The following is a 21,215-nucleotide window of genomic DNA, read 5'->3' as shown; positions in this document are numbered from 1 at the left end:
TTTAATTTAACACCTTTTTTTCAAAAAGATTTACTAATAAAATTAAAATTAAACCTTTTACCTTTCATTTGAATCCTTTTTTTTCACTTTTATAGTTTTTTTTTTCTCGATTTTTATGTACTTTTGAAAAAAAAAAAAACCACAAGCACATGCACATTTCTTTTAAAATTAATCTTTAAAATAATGGTGCTAAAATCTCCTTTCCCTTATTCATAAATAATAATAATAAAAAATTATATATGATAACCATGATTGATTTTTTTCAAATAAAGTTAAATTTATTTGCAATGAATACATTTGAAATTATTTTAAAAAAAAAAAGTGAATAATGATGACTTTGATCAAATTATTTTCATTTATTAATTTTTTTATTCTTTATCTCTAAAAATTGGTTAAAAAAAATTTGTTAAATGAATGGTAAGTAAATCAAATACTAATTTATTGATAAGAGTTTGAAAAAATTGGTTATATTGAAATCAAAATGAAATATAAGGTAACTGTGTTGATATTGAATAGCAAAATAAAGGGAATTATAATGATGTTTACCCTACTCAATAAAATGGTTTTTTTTTTTTTTTTTTTTTTTTTTTTGGCTAAAAACTGACTTCATTGATAAGGAACATAGAATTAGAAAAAAAAGATAATGGTTATCTAGGTATTAGCTAGCTACTTTATCCAATATGTGCAAATTTGTGTTTTTCCTTCGTGGGTTAAAGAAAACACTATTATTTTTCTCATACATTTTTAGGAAATGGGTTTATGGGACACCAGCTGGTTGCTAATAAAATTTGATTAATTTAGTGTGCTTTGTTTCTCTACCCACAGTCCAAAATATTGAGAAGAACATCATGAATTAAACAATTGGCACAGCAGAAGCAAAAGCTCGTCAGGTGTTTATCCAATACCTGAATTATCTACATCTTATTTATTTTCTCTGAAAATAACTGTATTTTGTTAATTTATTTTATTTTGCAAAAAAAAAAAATGAAGATAATTCTATCCTCTGGGATATTGGGGGGAGAGTAAGAGACTCAAACTCATAAGGAAGCAATCTTTTGAGGATTGGCGTTACAGCAAATTCAATGCCTTACGGTAGAGCTATATTTTCTCCTAATTTTGCGGCTTTCGTTTCCCTTCTCTAAATGCTTGTACATTGTCAAAACTCCACCACTACCAGATGCTTTTTTACAGTGGTTGGGAAATCCAATGTGGTAGAAATTAGAAATTCTTGAAGAAAGAAAATGCTTATACAAAGCCATTAGTTTTGGATAATCGGGTAAATTTCCAGGATTTTTTTTTTTTTTTTTTTTTTTGGGGTTGTAGTTAAGGTTTTTGTTATTAGTCCTTGATATGCTAGAGGGAATGGTGAAGAATCAGAGAGAAATGTGATAAAAATTACCAGGTGTTACTTTCTTTAAGCCTAACAATGGTTTCAAAAGGAAAAAAAAGGTCAAATTTTTTTAGCATAGAAAGTTCATTTTGGTGAGAGATCCAGGAAGACTCAGATCTTTGTTTTGTTGGGTTTTGCTGTTCTAGATGAGGGTTGAAGAGAGAGTCTTTATGTTCACAGCATTGCTATATGTGCTTTGTATGCCATGCCTCAGTGCTCAGCCGCTTGGGATTTCAACACGCTCGTTGGATGCTCTTCTTCAAGACTATGCATTTAGGACCTTTGTCCGGCCAAGAACTGGCATTCCTTATAACGCTGAGGTACCCCACAATCTCACAGGCATTAAAGTTTCTGCCATGAGGCTTAGGAGTGGTAGCTTGAGAACCAAAGGTGTTCAAAGCTATAATGAGTTTCAGATCCCAATTGGGGTTGTTGAGCAACCCTTTGTTAAGAGGCTTGTTTTGGTGTACCACAACCTGGGCAATTGGTCTTCTCTTTTTTACCCTTTACCTGGTTACTCCTACTTAGCTCCTGTTCTCGGTCTCCTTGCTTACGATGCTTCCAATTTGTCTGCCATAAATTTACCAGAATTGGATCTGAGAGCTTCTGAAAAGCCAATCTTGGTTAAGTTTTCAGATGTCAAACCGACACTAGATGGTTTTTCACCGAAGTGTGTGTATTTTGATTTACATGGTTCAGTGGAATTTGACAATGTATTACCTGGAAATGCATGTTCAATGATCCAACAAGGGCATTTCTCCATTGTCACAGAGTCTGTTTCACCCTCACCAGCTCCTTCAGCAGAGAGTTTACCTCATAGCAGGGTTGATAGAGGAAAGGTCAAGTCCAGGGTGTGGAAGATAGTCTGGCCATTGTTTGTTGGCTTAATTTTACTGATTGTGCTTGGTTTTGTGATTGTAAGAGTAAGAGGGTGTAAACGTGGAAGGAAGATACAGCAAATGGAGAGTGTAATGGATGGAAGTGAAGCTTTACAGATGACACCTATTGGGAATACCAAAGCACCACTAGCAACAGGAACTCGGACCAGACCAGTATTGGAGAATCATTACATGCCGTAGATTATGATTTGTTTTGTCCAAAGTATTTATTTCTTTTTTACTCAAGATCTGTGCAATTGTTCAGCATTTTTTTTTTTATTTAGTCACAAAAAAACAAAACAGAGAAAAACAAAATGTTCAAAATGTTTAATTCATTAGCACTAATCAGATTTGGCTGCTGTTATTCTCTGTCCTTTTATGAGTGGGGGGCCTTCAAATGATGGTGGCAGACTGCCATTTGATTGTCAAAAGTGACATTTCTTTGCTATATTGCTAAAACTAACCTGAGTTTTATGATCCATGTATCTTGAACACCAAAGAATAGAAGGAGGTCTTTTTTTTTTTTATTTTGGTGTAAATGGGATGTTTTTATGTTTCCTTCTTTTCCTTCCCAATACAAAAACTGGGATCAAGATATTTCTGCTTGCTTAAAACACCACAGCAAGAAGTTCGGATCAAACTGTTCTGTTAGGCCATTTATCTTCTTTTCAAGAGCAATCAAATAAAGGAAGTTGGGATCAAACTGTTCTGTTAGGCCATTTATCTTCTTTACAGCGGCAATCAAATAAATCTTTTTTCCTGTAATATTTGCTTCTCTTTCAGCTTTCTTTCTGATGCATATTGAGACAAACAGCTTCTTGTGATCAGCCTCCGGATTTAGTCTTGGTGCTGCATGTTCCTTAAGCAAAACAGTTATAAAAGAGACAGAGAATGATCATTAGAGTGATGTCAATCAGTTGTCCTCTTTATGTACAATAAATCCAATGCCGCCATTTTACAGCTCTAAACTGGATTATCTGATCGTTCTCTTCTATGATTCTACCCTTCTTATCAATCACAAAAAAAAATAAAAAATATAAATAAAAATAAAAAAAAGAAAAAAGAAAAAAAGAAGAAGAAGAAAAATCGATGCCGTCATTTATCTGGATCTGTTTAGGACTTTGTCCCGCTGTTCCTTGTTACAAACCATCACTTGCTAAAGCACAGCCACTGTAGAAGTTGCTGAACCATTTGAAAGGTTCAAGTGAAACTTCTCAAAGTTTTGATTGTAAGTATACTATCAGATAAAAATGAAAGAATAAATTGAAATGGAATTCCAACTAAATATCTACTAGTGCAATAGAGAATTTCCTGCTTTAACCTAACCCACAACATTTATTTTTGGGTTTTTCATTCTGTGGTCCAGAAAAGGAACTTAATTTGGAAATTGAAGCTAGTAACAAAGCAGAATTTGATATATAACAACTAGCCCTTTTGAGCTGCAATGTCCTATTACCTTTTCTTTAGAGAATATATAGAAACAAAATCATAACAGTTTAAGTCTGAAAAATTGGAACGGCTGTAGTATAGATATATCAATAATGAACTAGTTTATTGTGCTTTGAGCAGGAATTGAGTTTTTATTCCCTGACAATAAATATTACATGCCAAACCTTTTTTCCCAATGAATTCTAACATAGACTTTATCAACAAAAAGTATTAAACTTACCCAGTAGTTGGACCATTTGGAAGAAGACAACTGGAAACACTGAGCCCAAAGTTGAGCATAGATCTTAACCTTTACCCCTCACCCCCAGTAAAATAAAAAGGAAAAAAAAAAAAATTGCAATGTGGATGCAAGCTTCTCAATATTGTGATTGAATGGTGCCTAAATACATAAAACTAATAAAAAAATAAACCAATAAAGAGAAATAAAGCATCTTGAAACCTAATTGTAATAACTTGTTAGCTAATATTATTCTAGTTTTCTTAAGATAAAAGGCAGAATTAAACTCTATAACATTTTTCAGCTATAATTAGTGAGACTTACATAACATCTTTAATATCCCATCTTTGTATAATAATCATCTTGTCTAATAAGAAGGGTAATCAATCATGCTCAATCAAACAACAGATACAGATAAATAGTCATGTTCATTTATTTATTTATTGGGTAACAATGACCAAGTTTGAAAGTTAATAAGAGCTCTCTTTTCTTTCCTTGGTTTCTCATATGCTATTTACTTTAACCATATTTAAAAAAAAAAAAAAAAAGTCGTATATTCCTTTTTGTGTTTTTGTTTAAGTTGCATAATTTATGTGGAAATTGAAGGATATGAACGATGGTGGTAGCTAACCGCATAGCTTTGGTATATGATTTTCCAATTCAATAAACAAAGGATACAGTAGACAAACTATGTTTTTGTTGTCACATATTAAATTACGTATAAACAATTCAGCAGGGCTTTGCAAGATGCACATGACATTAATAATTTTTGAAGAACTTTTCCCATGGTTTGTTTTGATCCACACATTGTTTGTCTCCGGCGCAACGCAACATGCACTGCCATGTACTTTTTTTGCAAACACAACCTAACAGGAATCCTATGCTTCATTTTCAACCATGTCCTGGTAAAATAAAAAGAAGACCATATTTGATACTCAGTAATAAAATAATCTTAATTCTATTTTTTTCCTTCCCCACTTCAAATAATGTCTTGGTGTTTCATTGAAATCCCTCATTGGTTGGCAAGCAAAAGGGTAGTTAATTTTATTAGTTTTATGGGCTAATCATTGCTTTATATATGCAATCAAGGGAAAACTGTCTGCTAGTTAAGAGAGAATTGTTTGGTGGGGAGGACAATATTAATGAGGTAGACAGTTGGGTTTTTGGTGGGTATGGTGACAGATTCCAAATCTAAAATACTAACACTGTTGGACAGAAAATTTAAGCTGCTGGGTAGCTAAGAAATGGATTTTTTTGAGAAGCTGGAGGAAGAAACTGCTTTTTTTTTTTTTTTTTTTTTTTTAATTTTTTTTAAGTGACTGTAAATGTTGTTAATTAAAAATTTCACATGAAAAATAAAGGTACAAAAAAATAAATAAATAAGTAAAAACAAACGCATATAGATGTATAAGCAAGGTTTTGGTTTTATTGGTCTTAAAGTTCAAAGTCCAAACCCCTCATTTCATGTGATTGAGATGCAAAGTCTAGCCACAGCATTCAATGTTTAAAAATAAGCAAGAACTTGAAACATGTGAAGGCGATGGAGAAGAAGGTTGATTAATTCAAAATTTGATATTTAATAATAAGATCCCCCTTCTGGGTTTTTCTAATGTCACTGTAAATCAATAATTATTGGGAAAGAATAAACAAAATAAAAATCAAAATTTTTTTTACCTCAGTTTTATATATACACTTGGTAGATCTCCTGGTGATGGAATGCACTGGCCAGTCGTTCTTACCGTTTCAATGATGCGAATATTCAAAAAGGCGGAGGAGAGTGGGAGCCCCACTTGCAGACCCAACGCTTGAAAGAGCGTGTAGTGAGTTTCACGTGGTTGATCTGGTGCCACCTATGTCGAATTGTTGGGTGAAAGAGAAAATGGGTCCCACATAGTATGGCAATTTGCCAAATTTTCAACCTTCCGATTAGAGCGTGACCCCACGTGCTATATTTGGAGCGTGTACTTAAATTATTTATTTATTTATTTATTTTTTGGCTCTGTTGCTGTCAATGTCTGGTGTCAATCTAAAATCTTACAGCAACGACAAGAACCCTCCTTTTGTCTATGGTATCTGGGTTTTCTCCTCGCTGAAAACGCAGACACAAACGTGTACAACTTGCTTGTAAAAAGATCAAAGAGAAACAAAAAAAAAAAAAAAAAAACACAAACTTTGTGTTAAAAAAGAATTTTTCCTTTAAAAAGAAAAAAAAAATTCCAATTTTGATTCAGGAGCAATCAGAGAGAGAAGCAAGAAAACCCCATTAAAATCCTCACCCCACCATTACTATTACTCTGCGGAACTCTTATTTAAAGCCCCCCACCATTACTGCTACCACTGCCACTGTACTGTGAAAAAAAATAATAATAATAATAAAGGATGTAAAGAAAAAAAATGAAATTTTTATTGGTTATTTGATTTTCCTAATTTATTTCAAGGGTTACCCAGTTCCTAACATACCTAATTTGAGCTCCTTTTTCTTCTATTTAGGTTCTTTTTTCTTTCTTTTTTTTTTTTTTTTTTTTGGGCCTCTTTCAACCATATGTATTGTTGAAGAAATTTTTTTTAGGATTTCAAATGTCAGGTTTATACTCTCAGAATTTAGCAACAGCAAGAGCTCTTTCTCCACATATAAGAACCCCACCACCGGATGTCGATAGGTAATTCGACCAAGTTTTCTTGATGTATATAATATAAGATGATTGTTGATTTTCATGTTTTACCTTCGTTTTTCTTGTTTCTTCGACGTGTAATAGAGATTGTCTGCCCCCTTTGCGTTTTGATTGATTTTCTCTTCTTTTTTTCTAGTCAGTACTTGACAGAGCTGTTAGCGGAGTACCAGAAGCTTGGTCCCTTTCAGCAAGTTCTTCCCATATGTAGCCGACTTTTGAATCAAGGTTTCTTGCTTTCTAAATTCATTCTCGGATCTTAATTTTACCCTTTTTTTTTTAATTTTTTTTTTATTGGGTTCTTCTTTTTCTATTGACTCTTATTAAAGGGTGGTTATTTACATCTTAACATGTTTGAGTAATTAATGAATTGGATTTGATCCAAGAATGCTTCGAGCAAATTATTTTTCATAGTTCATAGGCTTCCATGTGCTTTAGAGTACAAAGTTTATGAATCTGTAATCAGTGGAGTTCATCGCTTCTCTTTGATGCAAAAGTCTTTGTCAAATTCTAATTCTTCATGTGAGTGTCCTGAGTTCCTGATTTGTTTTGATAGATAAGTGTAAAATATAATGATGAATTAAAGGTTCTTTATTGATAAGTAATGAAAAGAAAGGGAGGGAGTGAAGAGGTCGGGGTATGGGGAGAAGGTGGAATGTGCTGGAAATATTCTTTTTCTCTAACAAGCAAGAATAAAAACTTGGTACTTGAACTGTTAGAAATTACTTGTGCAAACTGAATGCTCCTCTCAATTCAAGCAATATTGATTTTAGCTTTTGCTGTTGGTTAATGTGGGCTTCTTTTTCCACCCGTGTTGTAGTTGACTTGGATATTCCATAGAATGTGATGCTTCATCTTCTGAGATCTTCCTATTCAATGCTTCTTCTAATACCTTAACTTCAATTATTTAAAACTTTATTCATTGGTAAAGCAGTAGCTGATATCAATTTTTTTAAGTCATCATCTTACATTTAGAAGAAGGAAATTCTTAAGCTTATGCATGCACTCTTTCTTATTGACAGAGATATTAAGAGTTTCTGGAATGCTACCCAGCCAAGTGCTTAATGACTATGACAGACTGCAACGTGGAAGTCCCAGCCCCGTTGCATCTTCAGACATAATGCCGAATTATAGAGGAACGGGATTCAGTAACCGACATGGCCTGTCTCATGATGTAAGTGTTGGGTAGTCCATTGTTGTCCTTAATTTCTTGCTCTAGTGTCCCATTACTTGCTTTGATTTATGGACCAATATAGACTGACTTTTTGCTTGTTTCTCCACTAAATTACTTCTAACAGCTTATTATTGCATGCTTTATTAGAGTATGAAGGAACTTAACGAGCCAGTACATTCAACAAAGACTTAGTTTATAAGGAGCTTGGTTATTCTTTTGTTCCATATTGTCAACTTATATATATATGCTAGATCTATAAACCCAAGAATGTAGTGGAAAGCAGTACCTTGGTCATGGCTTGGATATAACTCTTTCCAGATATTTTGAAGTTGTAGATATAGTAATTCTAATAGAAAAATCCATAAGGAATAAATTTTAGAATTCTATTAAGGACAAAAACTAATGCAATTTACTTGAACTATTCCTTTATCGTATTCAAAGTAGGAGAGTTCTCAATTTAAAGTGCTTTTATATATCTATATATATAATTTTAGCAAAAAACTTAGTAGCTCATTAGGAAGATTGTCATGCAACTATCCTTGTCTTGGCACTTTTCCTAGCCGTGGAGCTGACAAACCTTAATCTAATTTGTCCTGGAAACACTATGCAATGTTTTTACAAGCTTAGAACCTCAGTTTCCTCCTGTTTTCTGAACGTAAAACTTGGTCCATGCCCACACATTTAAGTTTTTAGTAATTAGAACAATTTAGAGAACAAAGTTAAAATACTTGATGCTTGAACATGTCCACATGGTATTCCAACATGAACTAATATCAGGTTCTGTAAAACGTCCAGTTATATTCTACTGACCTTGAAGAGTTGGAGTCTTTGTTAGAATTGAACAAAAATATTTAGTTTAGGATTGAAAGTTTGGAGTCAGGTGTTAGTATTCTTCAATCAGGTTGTTGAGATTCATGGTAATGGTTGCCTTTTTTTTTCTTTTTTCTTTTTTTTTAATTCATGGTAATGGTTGCTTTTTTTCTTTTTCTTTTTTTTTTTAATTGAAATTTCATCCATTTATAAAATGATAAATATATTGGATTGCTTGATTCCATCTTTGTTGTTCTTTTTTTAAGTATCTTTGCTATTTTAGAAATTCTGCATGATGCATGCATGGATTTTGAATTTACGGGGCTTTCCTTTCCTCCATTTTAATATTTGCCACATGGATTACTTGAGCACCTATTCATCTGTTTCTTCCGTGTTCAGTATTCCCTTTGGCCTTTGTTTCTTTCTTCCACAACCTTCTCCTCCAGCTCTGTTCCTTTTCATTGGTTTTTGTTGGTTATTGGAGTAAGACATTAAGTTTATGATGTAACAGAGACTAAGTGGACAACAAGGGATGAACATGGAGTGGCAAACAGCTCCCCCAAGCCCAAGTTCTTATCTTGTGAAGAGGATATTGCGGTTGGAGATTCCCGTAGATAGCTATCCAAATGTATGCTAAATACACAATTTGAGAATGCTTGTGATAGTAATATCTTCTTTTTTTTTTTTTTTTTTTTTTTTTTTTTTTTTTTTTTTTGGGGTCTTCCAAAGCTTGAAAAGACTATTCTTTTTGGAGGTCCTGTGTATAATCTAAAATCAAACTCTAAATTCTTCTGTTCCTTTCCATGGTGCTAAACTTCAAAATTTATAGTTCAATTTTGTGGGCCGGCTTCTGGGTCCTAGAGGGAATTCATTAAAGCGAGTTGAAGCTTCAACAGGTTGTCGTGTGTATATTAGAGGAAAAGGTTCTATAAAAGATCCAGACAAGGTAAAAGTTCTTCCAGTACATGTTCCTATGATGTCAAGCATAGTTTAAATCCTAACATAGCTGCTTAGGATTGGCCATTTTATCTTATAAGCTTTCTCTTTACAAATAAAAAATAATAATGATAAAAAAATCTAATAAGCCACTCTAACTCTTTTGGGATGCTTCTTATTTCTCTCATCTGTGGTTTCATGGCAATGGGTCTCTTTTTTGACCTTTTCATGTTTGTAACAGTATCATTTTTGTTTAACTCTGTTGACATATAAATTTGTTGCTTCTTTACTCTTTAAGGAGGAGTCCTTTAGGGGACGACCAGGGTATGAGCATCTAAATGATCCCTTACACATTTTGATTGAAGCTGAATTACCAGCAAATGTAGTTGATATGCGGCTGAGACAAGCACAAGAAATCATAGAAGAACTCCTCAAACCTGTGGTATCTTTCCTAAACTCATCTCTGTAGCTTTTTATATACACTTATTATCTTTTAATTTTATACTGTTTCCGTATAACGAGCACTTCTTTAGTACCTGATGAAAGTTGTCGCAATTACAATAGGAAAAGGAAAGATGAACAATGTGATCTATGCTCTTTCAGCATTTTGATATACTCCTCTGTTGTTGCAAGTTCCAAATTATTTTGCGTTCATAATGAAAATTAGGATAACCAAAGTCCATTTCTTTTCACTCTTTCATTTTTTAAGTCCAAGAATTCCTCTTTTGAAGGACATCCATTTCCTTGTCCTTAAAGCCCTTTGAGTGGAATGTTTGATACCATACCTCTTGCTACTTGCTATAGATAGATATTTACTCTGTCAAAGGGGAGTGTTGAAACTATATGATCTTATGTTTGGTTCTTCTCCTACAAGCTTGAGGTTTTAGGAAAGTGACTTTTATGTTATGCAAATGAAGTTTTTTTTCTGTTTGCTTATCATGTATAGCTTCTGAAAGTTATCCTCTCTAAAGAGACCTCTTTGGATTGCATGATAGAGGCAAACAAGTAATTCCCTTGTGCTACTTGGCCATTGCATTTGTGGTAGTGCCATACAAGAGAAGTCTTGCGTCTTTGCTCTAGAGTATATCTTCGGTGTCCTTTTTATTCAGATGCTAACTTCATCACTCAAATTTCAGGATGAATCACAGGACTTCTTTAAGAGGCAACAGTTGAGAGAACTAGCCATGCTAAATTCCAATTTCAGAGAAGAGAGCCCTCGACCGAGTCCAAGTGGTAGTGTCTCGCCTTTGATCACTTCAAGCGGGCTGAAGCGTGCCAAAACTGGTTTGTAGTTGTTGTTGTTTTCGATTCAGTCTGATCTTCGATGGTTTTATCGGATGTGCAGCTTCCACATTCTTTCCATAATATATACCCCTCATTGCGTTGATCTCCAATTTGCCTAATATAGCTTTGAAGAGAGGGGAGGGGGTGTGGAATTTACTGGTGAAGCCAGATGCAGATTGTCCTTCCATAACCATATAAAATTTACAGGGGAAAGGGAAAAAATAACCAAAACATATATATATATATATATATATATATGGAGAAAAATATTCATTTGTTACAGTTCTTGTGATTGTAGTGGTTGTGATTTTAGAAGTATATAGTTTCTTTCTTGCTGGACATTATTTTGTTATTGACTTCGCCTTATCAATATAACTAAATACATACATATTTATTTCTTCAATATATGTTTTTTCTGTCTCTTTTTTGGCATTCTTAAGATTTGAAAGGCATTATCAAACTAGCTCTTTGATGTGCAGTGAAATCTTTGGTCTAGTGGGATGTACCTATCCTATATTTTGAAAATGGGAGAGTTATGTAAATCCTTTACATATACATACCAGTATAATTTATTCTGTGATCCTTGAACCCCAATTCCAATTCAAGACTTGCTCAAATTTTCCTCTTTCACATAAAAGTATGAAGGTTATCGGTGGTGGTCTGTATTATTATGTTGTATTCCTCCGTCAGAATCATGTTTTATGAACTTACTAATCTTCTGACATAAAAGAAAGAAACAAAGTGTTTTTTTTTTTTCTAAAAGGACAAGTATAGGTGGTGGTAATAATAATTATCATGTTACTTTTAAAGGTTTACTGCATTTAGCTTCGGAAAATTACATTTTCAGCTTTGCAATTTAGGGGCTTTGATTTTAATATGTGTCATTTTGATGGGATTAAAGTTTCTGACTAATGGTGATTAAGCTTTCATTTGAGATGATAAACACCATTTATAACTAGTTTTCTACTTCAAAAAGATAAGTCAGAAAATAATAGTATGTTTTGTAATCGGAGCAAGTGTTATCAAAGTAAAGGAATTTACCAGGCTAATAAAATCGCACGAGGAATCTGAAAAGAAATATTCCTTTTTTTCTTTTTTTCTTTTTTTCTTTTTTTCTTTTTTTCTTTTTTTCTTTTTTTTTGTTTTTTTTGTTTTTTTTTTTTGGGGCGTAAATTTAAAAGAAGCATTCATGACAAAACAGAAGTAGGCCCAAATAAATACCCAAAAGGCTTTTCCACTACCACATTTTTAAAGGGCTTGAAATATGGGTCGGGCAATTTGAGATCCGTCCGTCGGTCCATCCGGGTGGTATTATATAAAAGAGGTCCATCAGAGTCGGAGACGGAGAGAACAGTAGGCGTGTTGAAGCGATCAGAAGAATACGAAACATCAATCATCGCATCGCAGAAGAAGAAGAAGAAGAAGAAGAAGAAGATGGGGAAACAGCCAGTGAGAATGAAGGCGGTGGTGTACGCACTTTCACCTTTCCAGCAGAAGATAATGCCGGGGCTATGGAACGATCTTCCTTCCAAAATCCACCACAAGGTCTTCGATAACTGGATCAGCACCTTCCTTTTTCTCGGTCCTCTCCTTGGCACCTACACGTACATACATACTATACACCATTCCTTTTCTTCTCTTTCTATCTCTCTGTTTTGCTGTTCGATTCCATTTTTTGCATTTCTTTACATTTTTTATCTCTTCAATTTCATTTCCTTGTTGCATTTCCTCCGTTTGATGTTTGTCTGTAATTTTATGTTATTTTGAGGATGGTCATCTCTAATTACGAATGTTAAACAATCTTTACTCACAATATGCTTGTTCTGAGGATCACCAAAAAAAAAAAAAAAAAAAAAAAACTCCCTTTGTTGAATGGGAATTTGAAGGATTAGATAAATATATTTGGCTATATGTTTTAAAAACTGTTTTTTAATTTTTTAAATAAAAAATTATTTTTAAAATAAAAATATATTATTTGGTCTTTAATTTTTTAAAATTATTTTTAAAAAATAAATAGAAAATAGAAAATAATAAAAATGTGTTGTTTATAATTTTCAATAAAATTAAAAATATTTTGGTTCACTGTATTTAGTATTTGAATGTTGAAAGATCAGAGTAAAAATGATAATTTATCCTTTATAATTTGAAATTGTATGTACCATTTCTAAAAGTATGATTTTGTTTTTTAAAAATTATTTTTACACACGATCGGTCAAATATTTATTATTTTCATAAAATAATAGAAACTGTTTTTGTTCTATATTTTAAAAATAATATTGTGAAAGCAAAAAATAAAAAACATGGCGCCTAAATAATTTCTGTTTTTTTGTTTTTGTGGTATTTTTAGGGGTTTAGTTGATAAGTAGACTGAGTGGGAAAGAGGGAAAAGAGAGGGATTGAAGAATAAATTAAAAGGACTATGTTATATTATTGTAGCAGGTATTAGTATTTAAAATATGTCTTGACATTTTAAAGCCAAAATGTTTTTGTTATGAATTATTAGCAAAAAAAACATGTTTTTGTTTTTGAATTGTATCAGCTCAGGAAAGTATTTATGTATGTATGTGTTACAGAGCAAAACTCATGTTTCCTTCTGTTTTTACATTTTTTAACAACTATAATGTCTCTGCTGTGTGTAATGTGTGAGTTGACTGACTGTTTATCAGCCACTGATTGTTTAAAATTTTCTTAGCAAAGAAGAAAGGAAAAAAAAATATAAATAAATAAATAAATAAAGAATTGATTGTTGAAAAAATTAACCTTTTGTGCTGTTAAATGCATGCAGGTATGTCCGGAGGTACCAAGAAAAGGAGAAGTTGGCTCATAGGTATTGATTTATCGTCAAGAGCGCTCATATGTGCTAGAAGAATTCTTTATTTATTTATTTGTTTCACCTGCAAATAAGTTGAATGTTTACAATAGATATCAACTACAAAGTCTACAATTGCAAAACTTTCTCATTCAATTTTAACTATGAGCCCTCTGCTTTTGCAGTCAGTTATTAAATTCACCAGCTGTTTGAACATTTTTTTGTCTTTGGGTATTACAAAGATTTTGGTGATTGATTCTTATGAAAAATAAAATAACATAATAAAATGTTTGATTGAGTGTGGTGTCAAGGGTACGTATTGGATATTCCTCCGAATTCCCGATGACCAATCTTTGGTCCTCTCAATCTAAAGACAAAAAAAATTATCATTTTGTGTACTTTTCGGATGGCTGAAGGCATGCACTCCATTTATTAACACCCTCAAAATAAAAAAAACTTTTTTTCTTTTGCCAATCATAAAAATAATGTTCACATTAATCCAAATGATAAAAGATAATAATAATTTCATATTATGAGAAGACAGATGATTATGAACATAAATATCTCAATATGTCTCCTTCGCAGAATAGTTTTTGTGTCGGCCGTAAAAGAATGCATTATTTAAGTGTGCTTTATTTAGTTTGTTATGCAAAAAGAAAATCCTCCTTATCTTAATGTACTGTAAATGCTTTATTTGTATCGTATTCCTTTGTTTATAAAAGAAAGAAGGTTTTCTGTGTAAATTCAAGACTCAGAAGAAAATATTTTCTTAATATAGTAAATGTCTTTCATATATATGTTTTTTTAATTTATTTTCTTTTTAAAAATCTATAATTTCATTATGAGATCAGATAAATTCTGAATACAAATGTGTTCTAAATTTACCTTATTAAAAAAAACCTTTATAATTTCTTTTCTCTTTGGAAACCTATATTTTCATTATGAGATCATATAAGTTTTAAATACAAGTATGTTTTGAATTTGCCTTGTTAGAAGAACCTCTCCATCAAAAAATATGAAAAGCTCTAATAGATTTTGATATTTTTTAAATAATTAATTACGTATAAACTATAAAGTGGGATTGGAAATCTAAAAAATTTTTATCTCGATCATTCATATAATAGTTTAGTGTGATTAATTACATGGAACTCTATAATTTATATTTATATGTTTGCAAATTATAGATAATATTATATATATATACACAAGAAAAAAATGTGATCTTTTCTCTCAAGATAAAAGCAGACACTTTACGAAAAAAAAAAAGCATCAGGTTTTCTAAAAAATATTGATTTTGCATCGGTTTTACTCTTAATTTGCACGTAATTCTATCCGGACGATCTTGATCATAAAATCATCCTACATATATATATATATATATATAAAGCTTATTACATTAGAATTCAGGAAAAAGGCTTCTTAGGGTGTGTTTGGCAATTCCCATCACATTCAACCCAGATTTTTATGGGTGAGATTCGGAATTTCAGATTCATTATAAAACAGAACACTTTAATGAAGTGGAGAAGTAAGCTCAAGAATAGTTGAAACAAACGACATCGCTTTAAAGGACGATTGGATGCCACCAACAAATAAATTATTAATTTGAAATTTCAAAGAGCGCGCTGTCTTAGTCACACACACACACACTCTCTCTCTCTCTCTCTCTCTCTCTCTCTCTGTGTCTCTGTTGGAGTGTTTATTTTCCAGTAAGAAAAAGAAGAAATTAACTCTGAAACCGTGAAAACCCAAAAAGACAACAGGAAGACCCAAAAAGCGGGGGAGCTTTCCATCTTCCCATCTCAATAATCACTAAAAAAGCGACTCATTTGCAGGTTAGTCATTGATTTTCCTCATAAACTTGAGAGAGGAAAAGACCTTCAATTTTCCCTTCTTAAACATACCTTTTTTTAAGTCATTATATTTAAAAATGTGATTGAGAAAAATACTTTAGATTCGCTTTTGGTTTGTTTGATAATGACACCATCTTCTTTTTAATATTTCTTTTTGGAAGCTATTTTATACAATCATACAAAGCCCATCTCAATCCCCATTTCAAATCTTTAGCTCAAAACTTTTTGCTTCACTTTTGCACGGTTTCATCGATTATTTAGTTGAAGCTTTTTCCTTTGTCTAATCTAAACCTTACACAAACACAAATTCTCTTTCATGTATTTATTTGGACTTATATTGGTTTTTTTTTTTTTTGAAGAACTGGGTTTTGAAGATCCCCCAAGCAAATATTGGTTATCTGAGTTTCTGGATCTTCATTAGCAAGATGACTGTCAATGGCATTGCCAACACATATGAAGAAGTTCGTAAGAAACGCCTTGAACAAAATAAAAAGATATTTGAGGTTGTTATTAATATGCACATGCTTGGTTTTGTTTCATCGTTTCTTGCTGAAAACCAGTTTGCATTTTTACTAAAAATACCAAATGGATCAGACAGAGGAAGTAATAAGCCATTGTTTTGCAAAGAATTTTTCAGTTCTAGGAATGGAAAAGTTCTTGACCAAGCTGTATTATCTAAGTTGTGCCCTATTTTTCCCTAATGCTCCTTTTGGATATGTGGTGTTCAGCAGTCTGGACTTGAAATTCCTTGTATGGATCTGATTAAGGTTGAAAATCCTCCCCGGATTTTATCTCTCAACATTTATCAAGCGTCTGAAGTCTTTTTCTAAGTAGGAATTTGAAAATAAAGTTTTCTCATGTCATCTAAATTTTTACTATGATGCAGGAATGTAGCACTACACTACTTTTTTCCCATTATTTATTTATCTATATTTGTTTTAATTTTTGCTTGAAGGATCTGGGAATTTCAAAGATTTCAAAAAGTCTGACTGACCTCACAAAGTCTGAGAATAACTCCCAGGTAAAAGGATTGCAATTCTTTTCCGTCATTTGTTTGGAAGGTAACTGACTCTATGATTTTCTCCACAACTGAACCTTTTCTACTTTTCTTGTTTTAAATTACATCACCAATTGAAGCAAAAGCTTTCAAAATTCAAATCCAAGAGCACTTGCATATCGGAACCAAGACGCTCTTCCCGTGTGCGCAACCCTGTTCAGTCATATTGTGATGATGTAAGCAAAACTTCCTCTCATCAGTATGTAATAAGGAAAGAATTAAGTTTGATGAAATTGAATTTGACATGGAAAAACTTATATGGATGATTCATTAGACAGCTTATAATAAACATGAAAGCGTTTAATTTCTGGTCCTCAATTTTTAGTCTAAAAGAACACGTATCCTAGAATAAGAATTAAAATCTATTTTGCATGCATAACAGGCTAATGTGGATCTTCCACCTTTACGGAAAAGGTCAAGGTCAAGGTCGTCATCCTGGACAAGGTGAAGATATATTGTTTTTAGGAGTTTATGTTACTTTTTTTTCGATGATAGATGTTAGTGTTAAAGGTATCGTATTTTCAGCTATGCAGTGAGGCCATTGGATGAAGTCAAATTAGCTTCCTATGAAGAAAGAGTTGCTGCACTTAAAGCTGCAGAAGAGCTTCAAAGCAATCTACAATCTGAAAATCCGTGCTTCGTAAAATCGATGGTTAGGTCTCATGTTTATAGTTGCTTCTGGTTGGTAAGTTGCAACAGAGGAAATTTTTCAGACGTGTGCTCTCACTTTATTAGATTTATATTATGTGCATGTTTAGTTTTAAGTAAATGAAAAATGTGATATAGTATCCTGACTTAACTAATACATCTAGTTCTTTTTTATCTAAATACAAGGGCCTTCCCACTAAATTTTGTGAGGAGCATCTTTCATCATCAGTGGTGGATATGACATTGGAGGATGAAAGTGGTCAAGAATTTGAGGCTATCTACATTGGCAAAAGAACTGGGCTTAGTGGTGGTTGGAGAGCATTTGCACTGGATCATAAGTTGGATGATGGTGATGCACTTGTGTTTGAGTTGATTGAGCCCACAAGATTTAAGGTACATCTAAGGTTATCCGTATTTAGTAAACCCATATGGCCTAAAGGGAGCTACTTTTGTACATTAGTGTTTTGAAATTGAACGGTCAGTAGAACATATCTCCATTGATGCACTAACCAAGTGACACAAAAACATTTAAATATGTTACGTTTGAGCTCAAGAGGTTAGAGTGAATTGCAACCACTGTGATTTGAGAATGTATATTTGTAGCTTAAACCATTCTGAATTTCTTCTTTTGAATGTCTTGAATTTCATGTTTATACATTGTTCGCAGGCATATTGGTTTACATTGGAGACATTAAGTTGACTTGCTAGATCATTTTAGAAATATAGATTTTGAATCTTGAAGTGGAGACAAAATGCAATTTAGGATCTTCTCACACTTCATTTTTTTGCAAATGTCAACGTACATGCATGTAGCTACCAGTACTCGTCACTTTCTCTGTTCAAGTCTCTGCATATTATACTTCATCCTAAATCAGGCATTCATACATGTCTAGCTCTGGTGAGTGCATAATTTATGTCTTTTTCACCCATTATTATTGCAAAAAAATTAGTCTTATCATCAAATACTCCCCACTAAGATGGAACTAAGACTAGATGAGTTGAGATTGATAACGTTACATTTATTTCTCCACAGTTTTTCTGAAAGGCTTATTACTGAATTATAAGGTGCTATATTTACAGGTCTACATAATCAGAGCATCCATGGTTTCAGGTGGAGAATGTGACACAAAGATGCATGACAAAGAAAATACCACTGAACGTAAAAGGAAATCAAAGGTGGACATGAAACTTCGCTCACAATCAAATCAGGCAAAGAAGAAGACTACGAAAGCTAGCATATCTAAAAATGACGACTCGAAAAGCCTCCCAGAACTTTCAGCTAAGTGTCCCATTGGTAATGAGATCAAACAGGAGCGAAATCCAACCGAGAAGAATGGGTGTGCTTCTCAAAAACTTGAAAAGAAAGGTAGAGGTGAAGTTAATGAATCAAATATTGTTGGTGACGGGGACAAAGGTCTTACTCGAAAACCCAGGAGAAAACCTGCTTCAAGGTCTTTCAGAAAGAGAGCATGACAGAACTCTACATATCATCCTCACATTTTTAACATAGTTATGAGATTTGTCGTCAATCTAAAGGGCCTAGTTTCTGTTTTCGGTAATGCGAGTTTACAAAATGTCTGAACATTTAACCTATCTCTGTGAAAGTTCAATTTCTTTTTTACAATTTTGGTCATTATTCTTTAACCAAAAAAAAAATTTTGGACATTATTCTCCATCGTTCCTTGGAGAAAAACTTTTTCAGTAAATTTACCATATTCGCATCCACATTGAATGCAGGCGAGGAGACAAAACATTAACGAGAATAAAATGTCAAAATACAGCTCACGGCATACATAAAAAGATTAAATGATCACAAGAGCCACATCATTGCTGGCTGGTCTTCGAGAATGCATCGGGTTGAGGACCATAAAATTCTATGTTACAAATTACAGAGTAAGCTAACAATAGTCTATGGTTTACTATTTGTCCATAGTAAAAGAAAATTAAGAATGGAATGAGAGAGATGTTTGCACTGTAACTTTAAAATCTTAAACGAAATAAATCCACAAAAATATCATTGCAAATTGGTAATCTATGCCAATATTAAGAAATTGCACAAGTACGAAATCCTCAAAAGGCAAACTAAATCCGATCTGATACCAAACACAAACTTAGACAACTTCAAATACAGTATAACAGCAGTCAAATCTCAGATTTAGAAACAAGAAACTCATTTCTAGAAACAAATATTCTAAGCTGCTTCTAGAAATGCTCTTCCAGGTTGACGGTTGGCCAAAGGACCATGGCATCCAAGAAGCTGCAAGACAAACAATATGAAAAACATTAGCAAAAAGCTTCTAAAGAGTGGGAAAACTAACTGAGCGGGGTATTTGTAATATGCACAAGATAAAGAGAAAATTAACCTTGGCATTGACACCATCAGGAAGAATACGATTCTCTGCTTTCAATTTGACATAATCATTGCGGCTGAACTTGGTAAATCCCCTGAAAATCGCAGCATAAGGCACGTGAATCACATTCAGATAATGGCACCAACAGAGAGAACAAATTTTTGGCCCAGCCAATTCCAACATCAAAATATAGAGGCATCAACATAGAAGTTTTTCCAATGGAGATGCTGATGTGTAAACCCAAAGGACACACTATTCGAAAATTTTGATAATGGCATAAAGCATACTAGCTCCTATATGTATTAATGTGCTAATGATAAAGTTTGCCAGAGTCCGCTCCTACAGAGCTGCTGCTTCGAATCAGATGCTATAGAACCTAACATAACAAGGTAAAACTATACGCAGCCATAAACAATACCACAGCAGTCTTTCATGATAGAAATGTACTTAACGACACAAACATATCCTAGCATAAGCCAACATTAAAAGAGATAATCACAGTAGCACCTATTACCGAAAGCGAACATTTTGGAGCTAACCCTCAAAAGACAAGATAAAGAAGGTTCTCATGTTTGTGCAAACGAGTAACTAATGATTCTATGAAACCATTCTTTAATAGGGCCACAAAGAACTTAACAAGACAATAAACTGAACACATACCACTTCCTGCTAACAATAATCTTCTGACGACCAGGGAATTTGAACTTGGCACGGCGAAGAGCCTCCTGTGCATGAGCGCTGTTGCTGTCCTTGCAACGAACAGACAGAAGAACCTGCCCAATGCTAACTCTAGCACAAGTACCTTGTGGTTTCCCAAAAGCACCTCTCATTCCAGTCTGAAGCCTATCAGCTCCGGCACACGAAAGCATCTTGTTGATACGCAAGACATGGAAAGGATGAACACGCACACGCAAATGGAAAGCATCCTTGCCAGCGTACTTGGCCATGTACTTGTTGCATGCAATTCGTGCAGCCTCAAGAGCTTCACTGGAAACATTTTCCTTTTCCCATGAAACCAAATGTACGCAGAAGGGGAATTCATCAACCCCTTTCTTCTTCATCCCCACATCATAAATCCTGATCTTAGGATCAGGCACACCTCGACAATACCGTGATTTCGGATACGGCTTGTTCTTGATTTGACGATAACATCTCGCAGGTCCTTAAATATGGAATACAAAACAAAATCCAAAAATAAACAAATATCATTGAAATGTTCACGCAAATCCTCAGATTAGTGTATAATCAAATCTCTAAACATGTTTTAACTCAACCAATTGAACAAGAAATGAACTAAAAAATGAATTTTTTTTTTCATTACCCTAATCATTTACAGATAGAAAAATTCAGCCAAACGACATCAGAGAAACAAAAAGAAATTTAATCTAGCCATTAATCTAATACCAGATAATCATATCTCAAAAACCATACAGATAAGACTAAAAACTTACTTCTCCCCATGGCGGATCTTTCTTCTCTATCAACGACGACAAGCGAAGCCCTAACGCGCTATTTATAGGGTGCGAATGCTGTAGGCGGCAGCTAATTCTAAGAAACCCTAACACGTTTTACGCGGTTGTACGTGTGGGCTTACGTCATCTAATGGGCTAGCCAATCAAAGTCCATCGGATTTAGCCCAAATTTATTTCAAGTAATCTTCTTGGACCCGTCTCTAGTCGACCTAAAAAGTAAA

General features: G+C 33.3%; 5 protein-coding genes across 6 annotated transcripts; 4 read left to right on the top strand and 1 right to left on the bottom strand.

Annotated features, from left to right (window-relative positions):
• Positions 1-690: 690 nt before the first annotated feature.
• On the top strand, positions 691-3,866 carry LOC107411581 (uncharacterized). The gene has a single exon (XM_048468348.2). It carries the CDS (start codon positions 1,537-1,539, stop codon positions 2,467-2,469), a length of 933 nt encoding a protein of 310 aa, XP_048324305.2. The 5' UTR covers positions 691-1,536; the 3' UTR covers positions 2,470-3,866.
• Positions 3,867-6,023: 2,157 nt separating this feature from the next.
• LOC107411562 (KH domain-containing protein At3g08620) lies at positions 6,024-11,210 on the top strand. Its single transcript, XM_016019170.4, has 7 exons — positions 6,024-6,594; positions 6,743-6,831; positions 7,626-7,777; positions 9,099-9,215; positions 9,417-9,533; positions 9,822-9,965; positions 10,660-11,210. Exons 1-7 carry the CDS (start codon positions 6,512-6,514, stop codon positions 10,813-10,815), a joined length of 858 nt encoding a protein of 285 aa, XP_015874656.1. The 5' UTR covers positions 6,024-6,511; the 3' UTR covers positions 10,816-11,210.
• Positions 11,211-11,995: 785 nt separating this feature from the next.
• LOC107411584 (cytochrome b-c1 complex subunit 8) lies at positions 11,996-13,914 on the top strand. The gene is made up of 2 exons (XM_016019193.4): positions 11,996-12,411; positions 13,593-13,914. The coding sequence occupies exons 1-2, from the start codon at positions 12,242-12,244 to the stop codon at positions 13,639-13,641; spliced, it is 219 nt and encodes a 72-aa protein (XP_015874679.2). The 5' UTR covers positions 11,996-12,241; the 3' UTR covers positions 13,642-13,914.
• A 1,318-nt stretch (positions 13,915-15,232) lies between these two features.
• LOC107406633 (putative B3 domain-containing protein At5g58280) lies at positions 15,233-19,427 on the top strand. 2 transcript variants are annotated; one of them, XM_048468347.2, is made up of 8 exons: positions 15,233-15,448; positions 15,826-15,927; positions 16,422-16,487; positions 16,604-16,699; positions 16,906-16,967; positions 17,049-17,208; positions 17,358-17,564; positions 18,252-19,427. In XM_048468347.2, the coding sequence occupies exons 2-8, from the start codon at positions 15,892-15,894 to the stop codon at positions 18,642-18,644; spliced, it is 1,020 nt and encodes a 339-aa protein (XP_048324304.2). In that variant the 5' UTR covers positions 15,233-15,448; positions 15,826-15,891; the 3' UTR covers positions 18,645-19,427. The 2 variants fall into 2 exon arrangements, with proteins under 2 accessions (XP_048324304.2, XP_048324303.2); XM_048468346.2 differs by having other exon boundaries at positions 15,826-15,969.
• Positions 19,160-21,129, bottom strand: LOC107411601 (large ribosomal subunit protein uL16). The gene is made up of 4 exons (XM_016019214.4): positions 20,974-21,129; positions 20,183-20,684; positions 19,535-19,616; positions 19,160-19,428 (listed from the first exon to the last, which is right to left on the bottom strand). Exons 1-4 carry the CDS (start codon positions 20,981-20,983, stop codon positions 19,363-19,365), a joined length of 660 nt encoding a protein of 219 aa, XP_015874700.1. The 5' UTR covers positions 20,984-21,129; the 3' UTR covers positions 19,160-19,362.
• Positions 21,130-21,215: the final 86 nt, after the last annotated feature.

This window comes from Ziziphus jujuba, chromosome 10, assembly GCF_031755915.1.
Source record: "Ziziphus jujuba cultivar Dongzao chromosome 10, ASM3175591v1".
Taxonomy (NCBI): Eukaryota; Viridiplantae; Streptophyta; class Magnoliopsida; order Rosales; family Rhamnaceae; genus Ziziphus; species Ziziphus jujuba.
Note: the sequence above shows the minus strand (reverse complement) of the source record. Positions and strands in the feature narration are given on the sequence as shown.